Genomic DNA, 15,021 nt, shown 5'->3' on the forward strand with positions numbered 1-15,021 from the left:
TGTGAAATTAAACATTTCTCGTTGTTAGTGTGTTTTTTAGTTAGCTTAGATAGTAGCATAGCATTCAGCTAACGTTATCCGATGATCGTGCTATGAGCTTTACCTGATATTACTGCACTGATACTGCCTTACCGTATCGCGAGAACAGATTTAGATCAGGCATACTACTGGCATACTAATTGGGTCCTAAGCCCGGACCCATTTCTTCAGCCGGACCCGATTATTCACCACACCGGGTGTATTCAAAGCGCCACCGTTACTGTTTACAATGCGTGGAATGGTGCGCTGTGATTGGTTGAGCGGATTTATCACATTCTGCAGAGAAAGGAGACTGGCGTTTGTCGCGGTTTGGAAAGAAAGGGAGAAAACATGACAGAATAACACGGCGGGCGGTGTGTGTGTGGCGAGCTGTACCTCCGGGAATGGTACAAAAATAAAATAAAAAAATAAATAAAGAAGCGTTGACGCAAAAAATATGACGTCGACGTAATTTTGACGTCGACGCGTCGATGTCATCGACGCACCGCTACAGCACTAGTAGATAGTCAGACTTCAGATAGACATCTAAATCAGACTGTTGCACAAAGCACTTAAGACTCTGACTATCTTAAGTAGGACTACACTGCAATGCATTCTGGGTAAAATAAGACACTTTTCAAAACATGGCGGATCGAGTAAGCGCATTCAACCGTTCAGTGCAGTTTACCCCAGCGGAAAATATGTTTGTTGGAGGAGTATAACAGTTACAAGGACATTTTACTTGGGAAATTTAGCAGAGAATGTAGTAACAAGAAGAAATGTTTAAATTATGAGCCATTTTCCCTTTTCTTTCGGCTGTTTGTAATGTAACTGATTGTTACTGCTGGTTGCCAAGGTAACAGAGTCTTAGACCTAAGTTAGCCTGGGTTAGGTGTCTAATGTTTTTGGTCTAAATTAAGTCAGTCTTTATTTTTGTGAAACAGTCTAACTTGCATTAGACTAGTCCATGAGCAAACTTTAGACTTGTCTAACACTATAGACCGGTCTAAAATAGCTTTGTGAAACCGGCCCCTGTGCACTGCAAAGTAGGAATGGCTCTTTCATGCACAGTAACCCTTCATAACGTCGTCATTAGTTAATCAGAAACATACGTCACGCTGCAGATGGAAAACAAAATGTGCACTTTTCAGGAGCTAAAAAGTCATGGAAAAAGAGAAACACTGGCCACATACAAGCCGCTCTCTTAAAATAGCACCTGTGTTGTTCCCCGATCTCTTCAGTTAAAGACAGAGCTGAGTATATGCAGTGGGTTGAAACGTTGCCGCTTATTACGGTCAGATGTTTCCATCAAATCCATAAATGTGCTTGTGCTTTCTCTCTTTCATAAACAGATCCGTTTGCTGCGTCAGACCCGTTCAGTAGCGACTCTTTTGGAGGGAAAGGAGGTTTTGCTGATTTTTCTCAAATGTCAAAGGTATGTTCAGGAGATTTTCAAAACAAGAGAAATCTGCAATAGTTCATTATGATTGATGTAAACTTGATGAGTTTACACTGAATTTGGGAAATTGAAGTTGAGATTACTCGGTTTGTTAAAGGAAAATGGCATACTGCATGTTTTGTAGTAGGAATTATGCATACTATGAGCAGTATGTAAAGTTTAAATTCGTGGAATATCGGTAACATTTATCAAAATGTGCAGGATACATCCAGAGCATTCTGCATTCGATTAGTGTATCCCACAATGCAATGCAGACCATTTTTGACAAAAGTGCCTTAAACATGCTAAATAAACCTTCATTTCCAGTATAGATGTCACTTAAATTTGCATTGCAAACTTGCAGTTCATATGACAATCTAAGCATACACCAGTTTGAAGTGTTCATGGACCCTTTTCGTGATGACACATATCCATAGTTATTAATATAAATTACATTTTATATATATATATTCATTTTTAAAGTGCCCCTATTATGCTATTTTAAAGGCTCCTTATTTTGTTGTGGAGTCTCCTACAACAGATTTACATGCATCCAAGGTCAAAAAACACTTTAATTTTCTCATAATGTACATTACAGCATTAGCTCTTTTCTCACAGTGTCTGAAACGGTTCGATAAAAGATTCGGTCTCTCTAAACCCCGCCTTTCTACTAGCCTAGTCTGCTCTGATTGGTCAGATGGCCCAGTCTGCTGTGATTGGTCTACTCTGCTCTGATTGGTCAGATGGCCCAGTCTGCTGTGATTGGTCTACTCTGCTCTGATTGGTCAGATGGCCCAGTCTGCTGTGATTGGTCTACTCTGCTCTGATTGGTCAGATGGCCCAGTCTGTTGTGATCAGAAACCCAACGCCTATAACCATATCTGAATTTCAGCTGTTCCTCAGCATTTGATACACAGTAATGCTGCGTTCACACCAAACGCAAATAGAGCGTCTGGCGCGAGTGATTTCAATGTAAAGACACGTTTACGTGCGTCTGGAGGTCTTGCGGCGCGAATGGGGCGTTTAGCGATACGCGCGTTACGCACAAATGATTTTATTTAGTGCTTTTTGTGCATTCACGTGTTTGACGCGAATTCGCGTCTGACGCCCGAGTTGAAAAATTAGGATTTTTTAACCAATCGTGTTAACCAATCAGGAGCCTGCTTGCTGTTGTTATGACCTTTTTACTGAAGGTAAAAGTCGCCGTGATTTTTACTGACATTGTCCGTGATGATCACTGAGATACACATTCGGACGGGACTAAAATCACAGAGAAGCTCTGGTAATTATTACTTTACCCCACCTCTCCATGTTACACTAGTCCCGTCCGAATAGGGCTAATGATGATTTCCATTTCGAGAAACCTGGAAATGTGAAAAGGGGTCCAATGCTGTTTATGGTTTTACATACTAGAAAATATAGGCAGTTTATACTTTGCAATATGCAATAAGCATTTAATTTGTGTGTGTGTGTGATTATCAACTCTGTGTTGTGATTTGTGTTCGTTCCCAGAGTTCGACCTCAGAGCCGATGAGCCGAAAGCCGACGTACCCGCTTCCCCCTCCGAAAAAACCCGGACCACAAAGACCAGCGCCGCCTCCTTATGGTGAGAAAACCCCCGCCGACACGAATGTGTGTTCGTGATTTAGTGATTTAATTACCTAGTTCATCTGATAAGCATGAGAGAGTGCGTGAGTTTTAATTATATGAAAAATGCATTTATCATGCGTTTATCATCTTGTTTTTATTATGCGGTCAAAAAAAAAAGAGATTTTTATCTAGTATTGTAATTTTATTATAATATAAAGGGCTTGTTGTGTGCAGCACGTTAACTAACTGTAATATCTAGAGGAAAATCTTTATATTTAATGAGATCATTAGAATGAGTTTTGGATGCTATGATTTATGCTTGATTTATTATTATTTCTAGATAGAGAAGAAATGTCAGAAAGTTTTAATACTGTAGCCAAATATAACCAGACCGAAACATCAGGAGCATTCCAGGTTAAATCCAATTTAAAATGAATACACTAAAATTACTTTAACTTATCCCTCAGTTTTAAAACACAAATATATTTGTAAAATTCTTCTATTAATTCTTCCTAAAAAAATATTTTGCTATTATTTATATAAACATGCTAATCATGCTAGCATCTTGCTAAAAACATGCTAGCAACATGTTAATCATGCTAGCATCTTGTTAAAAGCATGCTAGCAACATGCTACCAACATGCTAATCATGCTAGCATCATTCTAACAACATACTAATCATAATAAATCATGCTAGAATGTGGTAAATTGTAGTAAATCATCTTAGAAACATGGTAAATCATGTTATAATGTGGTAAATCGTGGTAAATCATGCTAAAACGTGGTATATCATGGTATCACAACATGTTAATTGTGTTAGCATCTGCCCAGTGGCGAGTTTTGCCACTGCAAGCACCACTCACATTTTCTTCAGGAAATGTACATTCTAGTTTATATGCTATTGTAGTATTTATTCATATTTTTAATTCGCTTTTATTTGTATATTTTCATTTTTCATTTTCATTTTAGTTAAAGTTTTACCATTTTTGTCATACGATTTGTAATTTTGATTAGTTTTTGGGGGGGTTTGTTTTAAATATTATTGTATATCTTTAATTAATTTTTATTTCAGTATTCTAGTCATTTTTAATCTGTTTTATTTTATTTTAGCTTTATTTCAATTACCAAAAACAATTTTTTAATAGTTTTAGTTAACAGTAACAACACCGGTAAACATTATGAATAGTTGCGTCACAAACTTTTCTGCTAATCTTGCCACGTACCAATTGAGTTTAATAGTCCTGACAGGAGTTACTGAATATAACTTTATGCAAAACTGATTATAGATTTTATAACTACTAGTTAACTCATACAAAGTCCATTAGCGATACTTTCAGATTCTAGTTTAATGCCCCATTATAGACTTGCTTCCATTGTAAGTGCATGATTGTATACAATTTGTGCTTGTTTTACTAACTGAATGATAGAATTATTTTCTGTGGTAAAGCTCTATTTATATTGAACCTGGAGTTTTCGATTACACTTTATTTTAAGGTGTCATTGTTACAGTGTAATTATATATTTAATTACTGAGTAATATTAATTAACTACATGTACTTACTATAGGGTTAGGGTAGGTTCAAGTTTTAATTGTAAACATCTTCAGACCAGTACCGCATTTCACAACCCACATTACATTTCATAACACGACGACAAACTCAATAATATGACAGATCATGCACTGTGAGTCTGATAATGGAAAGTCAAACACTTCTCCATTTTGGCGATATCGAAACGCATCGGTGCGTTGTGAGCTCATCATAGGACAGCTGTGACAGGAAAGATAAGAGTCGTCTTAGCATGAGATAATAAGCAAATGCAGGGTCATGCAGTCAAAGAACGGACGACTGCAGGTTTATTTGTCTACATGAAGGAATATTTCTCCCAAAAATTAATATTTACTCACCCTCATGTTGGATTCAAACCTGTATGACTTTCTTTCCTCTGGGAAACAAAAGATGTTTGGCAGAATGTTCACGCTGCTCTTTTGCACACAGTGGAAGCATATACACCACCGTTCAAAAGTTTGGGGTCATTAAGATAAAAAAATAAATAAATAAATAAATTTGATACTTTTATTCAGCAAAGACACATTGAATTCAGAAGTGACAGTAAAGGCATTAATAATGTTACAAAAAAGATTCTGTTTCAAAGAAATGCTGTTCTTTTGAACTTTCTATTCATCAAAGAATCCTGAAAAAATATCATGGTACAAAAATCCGCAAAAATATGAAGCAGCATATGAACTGTTTTCAACATTGAGGACAATCATAAATGATTCTTGAGCAGCAAATCTGCATATTAAGGTGATTTCTGAAGGATCATGTGACACTAAAGACTAGAGTAATGATGCTGAAAATTTACAGTTTACCAATATATTCACATAGAAAATACTGAGTGAGTGAGTGAGTGAGTGAGTGAGTGAGTGAGTGAGTGAGTGAGTGAGTGAGTGAGTGAGTGAGTGAGTGAGTGAGTGACTGACTGTGAGTGAGTGAGTGAGTGAGTGAGTGACTGTGAGTGAGTGACTGTGAGTGGGTGAGTGACTGACTGTGAGTGACTGTGAGTGGGTAAGTGACTGACTGTGAGTGAGTGAGTGACTGTGAGTGAGTGACTGTGAGTGGGTGAGTGACTGACTGTGAGTGAGTGAGTGAGTGAGTGACAGTGAGTGAGTGACAGTGAGTGAGTGACAGTGAGTGAGTGACAGTGAGTGAGTGACTGTGAGTGAGTGAGTGAGTGACTGACTGTGAGTGGGTGAGTGAGTGAGTGAGTGACTGTGAGTGAGTGAGTGACTGTGAGTGGGTGAGTGTGAGTGAGTGGGTGAGTGAGTGAGTGTGTGTGAGTGAGTGTGTGTGAGTGAGTGACTGTGAGTGAGTGAGTGAGTGAGTGACTGTGAGTGGGTGAGTGAGTGACTGTGAGTGAGTGAGTGACTGTGAGTGGGTGAGTGAGTGACTGTGAGTGGGTGAGTGGGTGAGTGAGTGAGTGACTGTGAGTGAGTGACTGTGAGTGAGTGACTGTGAGTGACTGTGAGTGGGTGAGTGAGTGACTGTGAGTGAGTGAGAGGGTGAGTGACTGACAGTGAGTGAGAGTGAGTGAGTGAGTGAGTGGGTGAGTGACTGATAGTGAGTGAGAGTGAGTGAGTGAGTGAGTGAGTGACTGTGAGTGAGTGACTGAGTGAGTGAGTGAGTGACTGTGAGTGAGTGAGTGAGTGAGTGAGTGAGTGAGTGAGTGAGTGGGTGAGTGACTGACTGACTGTGAGTGGGTGAGTGACTGACAGTGAGTGAGAGTGAGTGAGTGAGTGAGAGTGAGTGAGTGAGTGAGTGAGTGAGTGACTGTGAGTGAGTGAGTGAGTGAGTGAGTGAGTGAGTGACTGTGAGTGAGTGAGTGAGTGAGTGAGTGAGTGACTGACTGTGAGTGGGTGAGTGACTGACTGTGAGTGGGTGAGTGAGTGACTGTGAGTGAGTGACTGTGAGTGAGTGACTGTGAGTGAGTGACTGTGAGTGGGTAAGTGACTGACTGTGAGTGGGTGACTGAGTGGGTGAGTGACTGACTGTGAGTGAGGGTGAGGGTGAGTGTGTGTGTGTGTGTGGGTGAGTGAGTGAGTGAGTGAGTGAGTGAGTGAGTGAGTGAGTGAGTGACTGACTGTGAGTGACTGACTGTGAGTGACTGACTGTGAGTGACTGTGAGTGAGTGAGTGAGTGACTGTGAGTGAGTGAGTGAGTGAGTGAGTGTGTGGGTGAGTGAGTGAGAGGGTGAGTGAGTGAGAGGGTGAGTGAGTGACTGTGAGTGAGTGAGTGGGTGGGTGGGTGAGTGACTGACTGTGAGTGAGTGAGTGAGTGAGTGAGTGACTGTGAGTGGGTGGGTGAGTGACTGACTGTGAGTGAGTGAGTGAGTGAGTGGGTGAGAGGGTGAGTGGGTGAGTGTGTGTGTGAGTGTGTGAGTGAGTGAGTGAGTGAGTGAGTGAGAGGGTGAGTGAGTGTGTGTGTGAGTGTGTGTGTGAGTGAGTGAGTGAGTGAGTGAGAGTGGGTGAGTGTGAGTGAGTGAGTGAGTGAGTGAGTGAGTGAGTGAGTGAGTGGGTGAGTGGGTGAGTGAGTGAGAGTGGGTGAGTGAGTGAGTGAGTGAGAGTGGGTGAGTGAGTGAATGAGTGAGAGTGGGTGAGTGAGTGAGTGAGAGTGGGTGAGTGAGTGAGTGAGTGAGAGTGGGTGAGTGAGTGAGTGAGTGAGAGGGTGAGTGAGTGTGTGAGTGAGTGTGTGGGTGAGTGAGAGGGTGAGTGAGTGAGTGACTGTGAGTGGGTGAGTGAGTGACTGTGAGTGAGTGAGTGTGGGTGAGTGTGTGAGAGTGGGTGTGTGTGTGTGTGTGAGTGTGTGTGTGTGTGAGTGTGTGAGTGAGTGTGTGAGTGAGTGAGTGTGTGAGTGAGTGTGTGAGTGAGTGTGTGAGTGTGTGAGTGAGTGTGTGAGTGAGTGTGTGAGTGTGTTAGTGAGTGTGTGCGTGTGTGTGTGGGTGAGTGAGAGGGTGAGTGAGTGAGTGAGTGACTGTGAGTGAGTGGGTGAGTGTGTGAGAGTGAGTGAGAGGGTGAGTGGGTGAGTGTGAGTGTGTGTGTGTGTGAGTGAGTGAGTGAGAGTGTGAGTGAGTGAGTGAGTGAGTGTGTGAGTGAGTGAGTGAGTGAGTGTGTGAGTGAGTGAGTGTGTGTGTGAGTGAGTGAGTGAGTGAGTGAGTTTGTTTGTTTGTTTGTTTTACTGTGTTATTAATAAATGCAGCCTTGGTGAGCATAAGAGACTTTCAAAAACATTTTAAAAAATCTTACCGACCACAAACTTTTGAACAGTAGTGTAATAACAACACACAGGATTAGAATGACAGAAGGGTGAGTAAACAATGACAACATGTACACTGATAATAGAGCATATGATGAGAGTGTTCCCAGAAGAGAGTGTTTGTGTGTGCGCGTTCGTGAGAAAGTCTGTTTTCACACGTACATATGATCACATGAGAGTGTGTGTGTGTGTAGTCCTTTTAAACTCTTAAGTGTCACCGGCCCACAGCCATTACATATTCAAAACAGTAATCTTGACAAACTATATATCATTTGAAAGCTTACAATCTCTAGTTTTCATATTTGGTGACTGATTTTTAAAGTCATAATTTATCAATTTGCATCAAGAATATTTTCATACTCCTAAGCCATGTTCAGACCTTTATTTTGAAATAGCGATGAACGTGAAAAATCATGAAAGAATGGTAGAAACCTCAGTTTGTTTTCATGCCAAGAGTTCAAAAGATAACATCCATTCAATTTTTTATTTTATTTTTCAGAAAAAAAGGTCAGAAAATATTTTAAATATAAAGAAAAAATAATAGATTCACCATTTGTGATGTGGCAGCGAGCTATAATGCACATACGTGTTCTTCTTATGTTTATTAGAGGTTGAATTCAAAATCTGCCAAACTTCATTTCATAAATTGTATGAAAATTGTGGAAATAATCACCCAAGCCACATATGGAAATGGAGGCGCCCTTATAAGGGCAGTAATGGAGTCTAGTTGTCTCCTAGTGAAAAAGTTTGGTACTGCGTCCAAACAAAATCTCACTGAAAGCTCATTTTTTGAGATATCAACCTAAAATTTGAAACACAACTTGTTCAGATTTTTGTCTTTGATTTATTTTCTTGCAGGTTTTAGAGTCCAACATGTTTTGAAAATATGTATTTTATATAAAATATGAATAATCAAATTTTTACATAGTACATTTTCATAAACTCAGACTTCTATAACTTGTTTTTCTGTTTCACTTTCTTAATTTATTTCACTTCTACAAAAATCTGCCAAATGTCTTCTTTAAAACAAGACCAATCTTCTATTCCAAAGCATTCTTGAATTACGACCATTTAAGTTCGGAATGTGCATTTTCATTTTCATCTACATGTCGAATCATCAAATCATCCGTTCGTCTTCATGCGTCGCTCTAGGAATCACATCTTCAAAGTCTGTCCTCGCTGTAAATCACTGTTTCCTGCAGCGTAATCAGTGGTGTAGTGGTTACCTGGCCTCTACCATGACTAGATGTGTAGTGAGTGAGTGAGTGGGTGGGGGTGGGGGGATACATTTTATCCATTTAGCAGATGCTTTTATCCAAAGCAACTCCCACATCAACAATAAAACAAAGCGATTCATCCTACAAGTTCCAAGATTATTTAAATGGTAACACTTCAGAAACACTTTTGCAATAAGATTTCATAACATTAGTTAACTACATTAACATGAACTAGTAATTAAAAATACGTCTAAAGTAGTGGTGTGCCGGTTTCAGAATTGGTGATGACGGTTATGACATGAGTCAAATGTGACGGTTCGTAACATAACCGTCGTCGGGGGGGGCAAGGGCAAGTGAATGCAGCGCATCGGAGCCTCCATGTCACGGTTATTATATTGTCTCCTATATTTGCTTTTTATTTATTAAATAAAATATAAAATTAAGATACAATTTGTACAAAACGAAATTCGCTTTAAAGAAAGGCTTTCTACAAACCAAAACTTAATGAAGTGGTAAAAATCATGTCTGACGATTTACAAAACAAAACTTCATTAAGTGGTAAAAAGTAAGCATTTATTAATCAATTTCAACATTATTAAAATCAAAAGTTGCATCTGTTAATATTATTTAATGGACTAAGCTGACATGAACTAACAATTAACAGGTGTGGTTTTTATAAACCAAAGATAACAAATGTATTGCTCTTTGATATATAATGTTAGTTAGTTAATGTTAGGTTATGAAGCATTAACAAATGTTAACTTATGGTACCTTATTATAAAGTATTAGCAATTTTATTCTCTCAAAAGAGTCTTTTGAGATGAATAATTTTTGCAGATGTTTTCTGCTTTAAGTGATTTAAAGTGCACAAGTGCTCAAGGGCAAAATAACATAATTTAACCAGCATTTCGCATGGAATCTGGTCACTTTATAGTGCATTCTGGCCAAGAATCCCAATAAAATTTTGCAATGAAAATATGAATTGCACACATTTCTGAATCGGAATGCAGCTGTGAGTGAAATCGAGCTTGCGTTACTAAAAGTAAAGTCAAAAGCTGAGAGAGAGTGCTCTGATAGTATCAGAGATCACTTAATGTGGTAGTACTGAATGTATGCAGATAAAGTTAGATATTATTTTTATAAAGAGCGTTTACATATACACTAGTAATGTTTTTGTTTGTTTTGAACATGAACTCACTGAAGTCACCTCTAACACCAACACACATGTTTACACTCTTAACCACTTTTAAGTAAGGAATATTCCGATGCATAACCTTTAGAGCGAGATGTTTACACCACCAATTCTCTCTTTTGTTTGATGCAGGGGATTGTTTAGTATTGTCTGTGGTGTGTTTATTACTATAACAGGCACAGAAAGGGCAAGGGTGGGGCGCTGGTAGTTTCACTACTATCTCTGAGTTAAGAAAGAAAAAAGCTCTTCCTCTCCATGGCACAAGAAGCCTGTGTAGTGGTGTGAGAGAAGTGAGTTCCTCTAAAGTTCGCGGTTCACACCCTTAAACTGAGCACCAATGTTCCCACGATTGGCTAAATATGTTCATGCCAGGTTCTCACACCCCTCTAGAACTGCAAATACAGAACATTTCTACTCTATATGACTCTTTATAGCTTCTCAGTTCAGACTTTTTTTGCATTTTCACTTTGAATGATCCTACTGAACACTTTCAGAATATTAATAGTGCAGATTTAGAGCTCTTGTATGTAAATGTTACAATAATTTCCCCCTAAACTCTCACTGTTTTATTACTGACATATAACTTTACATTTTATTTCTGGTCATTATTCGCAATGATCATCATTACTGTAATATATAATTTCCACCCTTAAAAATACTGTAATGCCATGATTCTTAAAAAGTTTAAATTGACATAAAACATACAAGTACTTTACATTTTTAAATGTATATAATACAATATAAAATGCATTTAATTGCCATAATGTCACAATGACCATAGATATTTATATATATGTATATGTTTATTTTTTCTCTTAATTTTGATTATCTTTAGATTCATATTTAAGTAATAAAATGTTTTATTTAACAATATAAACTATATAAATAATAAATAATAATATAAAACAATATAAAATGCATTTAATTGCCATAATGTCACAATGTAAAATTAAAATAATGTCTATATATATATATATATATATATATATATATATATATATCTTAATTTTGATTATCATTAGATCCTTATTAAAGTAATAACATGTTTTTTTTTTAATTAAACAATCAGTGTATTATGTTTACCCACAAACATTATATATGCATAATTGCAGTAATTACTTTAATTGCATTATATATATATATATATATATATATATATATATATATATATATATATATATATATATATATATATATATATATATAATATATATATATATATATATACAATTAAAGTAATTACTGCAATTATATTAGTTTTTTCTTTTGCTTCTTGCTCGACAGGTTTTGTGAGATTCCCCTTCAATCACATTTCTACCACTTTGCACACTTCTGCAACTCACATAAATCTTGTAGGTTATTGTAGTGGGTTGTGGTTGCTGTTGGCTATTTTTAATGGTTTGTAAATATTGCTCATAGTTTGAAGAAATGAAACCTTGGCAGTGGTGCACCGCTAGTGAATTTGGACCTTTAACATCTATTCAATTACACTCATGATGTTAAAGTCACTGCAGGACTCACAGGCCTCTGTGGATCTAAAGCACTCATTTAATCAAAGATAATTAGATGTCTGCTCCGAAAGATAGGCAGGAGTTTTATAATTTATGACTTCTAAAGCCCAAAGGATACTTCTTTTTTTTAACGCATATGCTAATGTATTTCAAAGTATACTCGATTTGATAGCGTGTGCGAATGCAGGAGGTTGACACATGCACTTTAGAAAGTTTCGTCTTTGTCCAGTGTCTGGGCTATTTTTCTCCAGAAGTTGTCTTGTATTCTTTTAAACTAAAGTTGAGGCTATCTCATAACAGTTGCAAAAATCGTGCGACGCACATACATTTGCATCACATGGACCCTCGTGTACACGAAAAAAATTAAATATACTTTTTGACTTAAGATGCCTCATTTTGCAATGAGCTCACTGAAAAAAATTTTAATTTATAAATTTACATTTCATGCTTTATCAAAATGAATTAATGTCAGGGGTAATGTACTTTTATTTTATTTGGATTTGTGCATATTTGTGCGTAAAGTCCCCCTGTCGTCAATAATTGTATTCCTTAAAACTCATCTTTGATCACCAAAATTACATATTTAATAATTTTTTCCTTGGAAAAAAAAATTCCTCATGCCTTAAAATATCTTGAATGTAACTCGACACCCTTCCCTCATTTAGTATACGCGGTTCTATGAATATGCAAATGAGCCCCGCCTCCACTCACTCACTCAGCTCAGAGATCCACTGGTTGACGATCACACGTTGATCTGATTGGTTACAAGGTAGTTTGTGACGTCAGAAACACCAGCGATTTCAAAGCGTGTTTTTGAGACTGTCTTTGGTTCACTGCAGTTTTAAGGAGAAAATACTCAGCAATGGTGTCGACTTATGAATTTACACATGGTTTGTCTTAAAGCGCATTGATTTTCACCACAGGGGGACTTTAATGTATATTAGCTTGAGCCTAATGGAGCTGCTGAATTCATGTGAAAGTGAATCACACACCTGACTGTTTTCAAACTGACTTTTACATTTTGCTTTCTCCTGTTTCTTGATTGCTGTCACTTTCTCTCACTTTCTCTCACATATCAAGGGTATCCTGCATCCTGAGCCTTTTAATCAATTTGTGAAGGTCTTATTCATCCATAATAATCATTGCACAATCAGGACGAAAGCAACTGGAATTTATTAAAGCAACTGCATATAAATTGCCAATCATCGCTCTTATTAGTGCTTATATTACATTAAATGTTGATAAATGCTTGATCAAATCATTGCTTGAATAAGTAATCAGAAAAATAAAGTTCAGCTGCTTTTGACTCAATTCTACATAGAGCTGCACGATTAATCGTTAAAAGATCGCGATCTCGATTCAAACACCTTTGTGATCTCATTTCTAAATGACAACGATTCTCCTGTGTCTATTAAACCTTTGACAAAATCACACCGCAACATACAAATCTGCTTTTGTGCTACCGCTTATCATTTATGAAACGGCTTCAGAAACAGTCTTTGTAACCACACAGTTTCGTTATTTCAGTGTTCAAATTTCCATATGATCACAGAAGTACTGAGATAAAAATTTAGAGTTCGGATATAAACACTGATGTCTACGGAAGCGATCAAAATAGAGCAAATCACCTTTTGAAAGTAACTTTGTGCTTCAAATGAAGATTGTATCGATTACATCGTTACACCAGTAGATGGCGACAAGTGACTGTTAAAAAATTTATTTGTCATTGAATCATTCATTCAAGAGATTCGTTCAAAAATGCTGATTCATCCTGTAATAAAGTATTTATAAGTGAGTCGTTGAATCATTCACTCAAATAATTCATTCAGATTAATTAAATGTTTTAAATAGACTGCAGCTGTTAACATATTGTCCGAACCTCTAGTAAATTACATTATTTTGTTTATTTGTCTGATCAGAATCGTGATCTCAGTTTGAAACCCCAAAAAAATGTGATTCTCAATTTAACCAGAATCGTGCAGCTCTAATTCTACAGGACCTTCAATAATATTTCTTGTCGTTTTTCTTCAGATCTATCCTGTACCTCAACTGTTCTGATGGTGTTTTGGGAGTCATCTTTGTTTTCTTTGACACTATTTCAGGGAAGAATTCGGCCGTCACGAATAGCGGTTCAGTGGTTCATAGGCAAGGGTTTGGTGCTCCAGCTGTTCGAAAGACTCATATGGACAGAGGACCCGTGCCCTCGTCCTCTTCGTTGCGGTCTGCTCTTAACCCGTCCACAGGGTTAACAGACTTTAGAGCTGTAAGTCCCGCATCATGCCGTCTAAATCGTCTCCATCTAGCTAGTTTCTTTGTCTGCTGTCATCGTTTTAGCACCCCATTTCTGTTCAGCTTGTAGTTGTACTTGCATCCGCTTCATGCCGATATTTGCAACTGCTGCTTTGCAACTTCCCCCCGCTGCCGTTTTGCCCATCTGCATCATGCTAATGCCAAAATCATGCCTCGAATTATACGTAATTTTGACATTCATTCACCCTCATGTTGTATGACTTTCTTTAATCTGTGGAACACAAAAGGTATTCGTTCGTACCAAAAAAAAAGTCCATACATACAATTTAATGTCCATTTAATGTCTACAGAATACTTTGGATATAATTCGCAGGGACACTTTTATGGTGCATTTAATTTATATAGCGTTTTAAACAGCTTGAAACTTAGTTTAAAATGCACTTCACAGTAATAAACTGAAGTGAATCGTTCATTCAAGAGATTTGTTCAAAAAAATTGATTCATCTAGTAATGAAACAAGTGAAGTCTTTATAAGTGAGTCATTGAATCATTCATTCAAGAGATTTGTTCAAAAACACTGATTCATCCAGTAATTAAACAAGTGAAGTCTTTATAAGTGAGTCATTGAATCATTCATTCAAGAGATTTGTTCAAAAACACTGATTCATCCAGTAATGAAACAAGTGAAGTCTTTATGAGTGAGTCATTGAATCATTCATTCAAGAGATTTGTTCAAAAACACTGATTCATCCAGTACTGAAACAAGTGAAGTCTTTGAGTGAGTCGTTGAATCATGTATTCAAGAGATTTGTTCAAAAACACTGATTCATCCAGTAATGAAACAAGTGAAGTCTTTATGAGTGAGTCATTGAATCATTCATTCAAGAGATTTGTTCAAAAACACTGATTCATCCAGTAATGAAACAAGTGAAGTCTTTATGAGTGAGTCATTGAATCATTCATTCAAGAGATTTGTTCAAAAACACAGATTCAT

General features: G+C 37.4%; 1 protein-coding gene across 2 annotated transcripts in view; it reads left to right on the forward strand.

Moving 5' to 3' along the window:
• Window positions 1-15,021, forward strand: part of eps15l1b (epidermal growth factor receptor pathway substrate 15-like 1b) — a 57,432-nt gene that overhangs the window by 35,295 nt on the left and 7,116 nt on the right. Inside the window, exons 21-23 of one of the 2 annotated variants that reach the window (XM_084120490.1) lie at window positions 1,371-1,453; window positions 2,969-3,062; window positions 13,880-14,040. In XM_084120490.1, the coding sequence (XP_083976616.1) occupies window positions 1,371-1,453; window positions 2,969-3,062; window positions 13,880-14,040 (338 nt within the window). The remainder of the gene's footprint in view (window positions 1-1,370; window positions 1,454-2,968; window positions 3,063-13,879; window positions 14,041-15,021) is intronic. The other variant, XM_084120491.1, reaches the window with a different exon arrangement.

Source organism: Abramis brama, assembly GCF_963993115.1.
Source record: "Abramis brama genome assembly, chromosome: 7".
Classification (NCBI taxonomy): Eukaryota; Metazoa; Chordata; class Actinopteri; order Cypriniformes; family Leuciscidae; genus Abramis; species Abramis brama.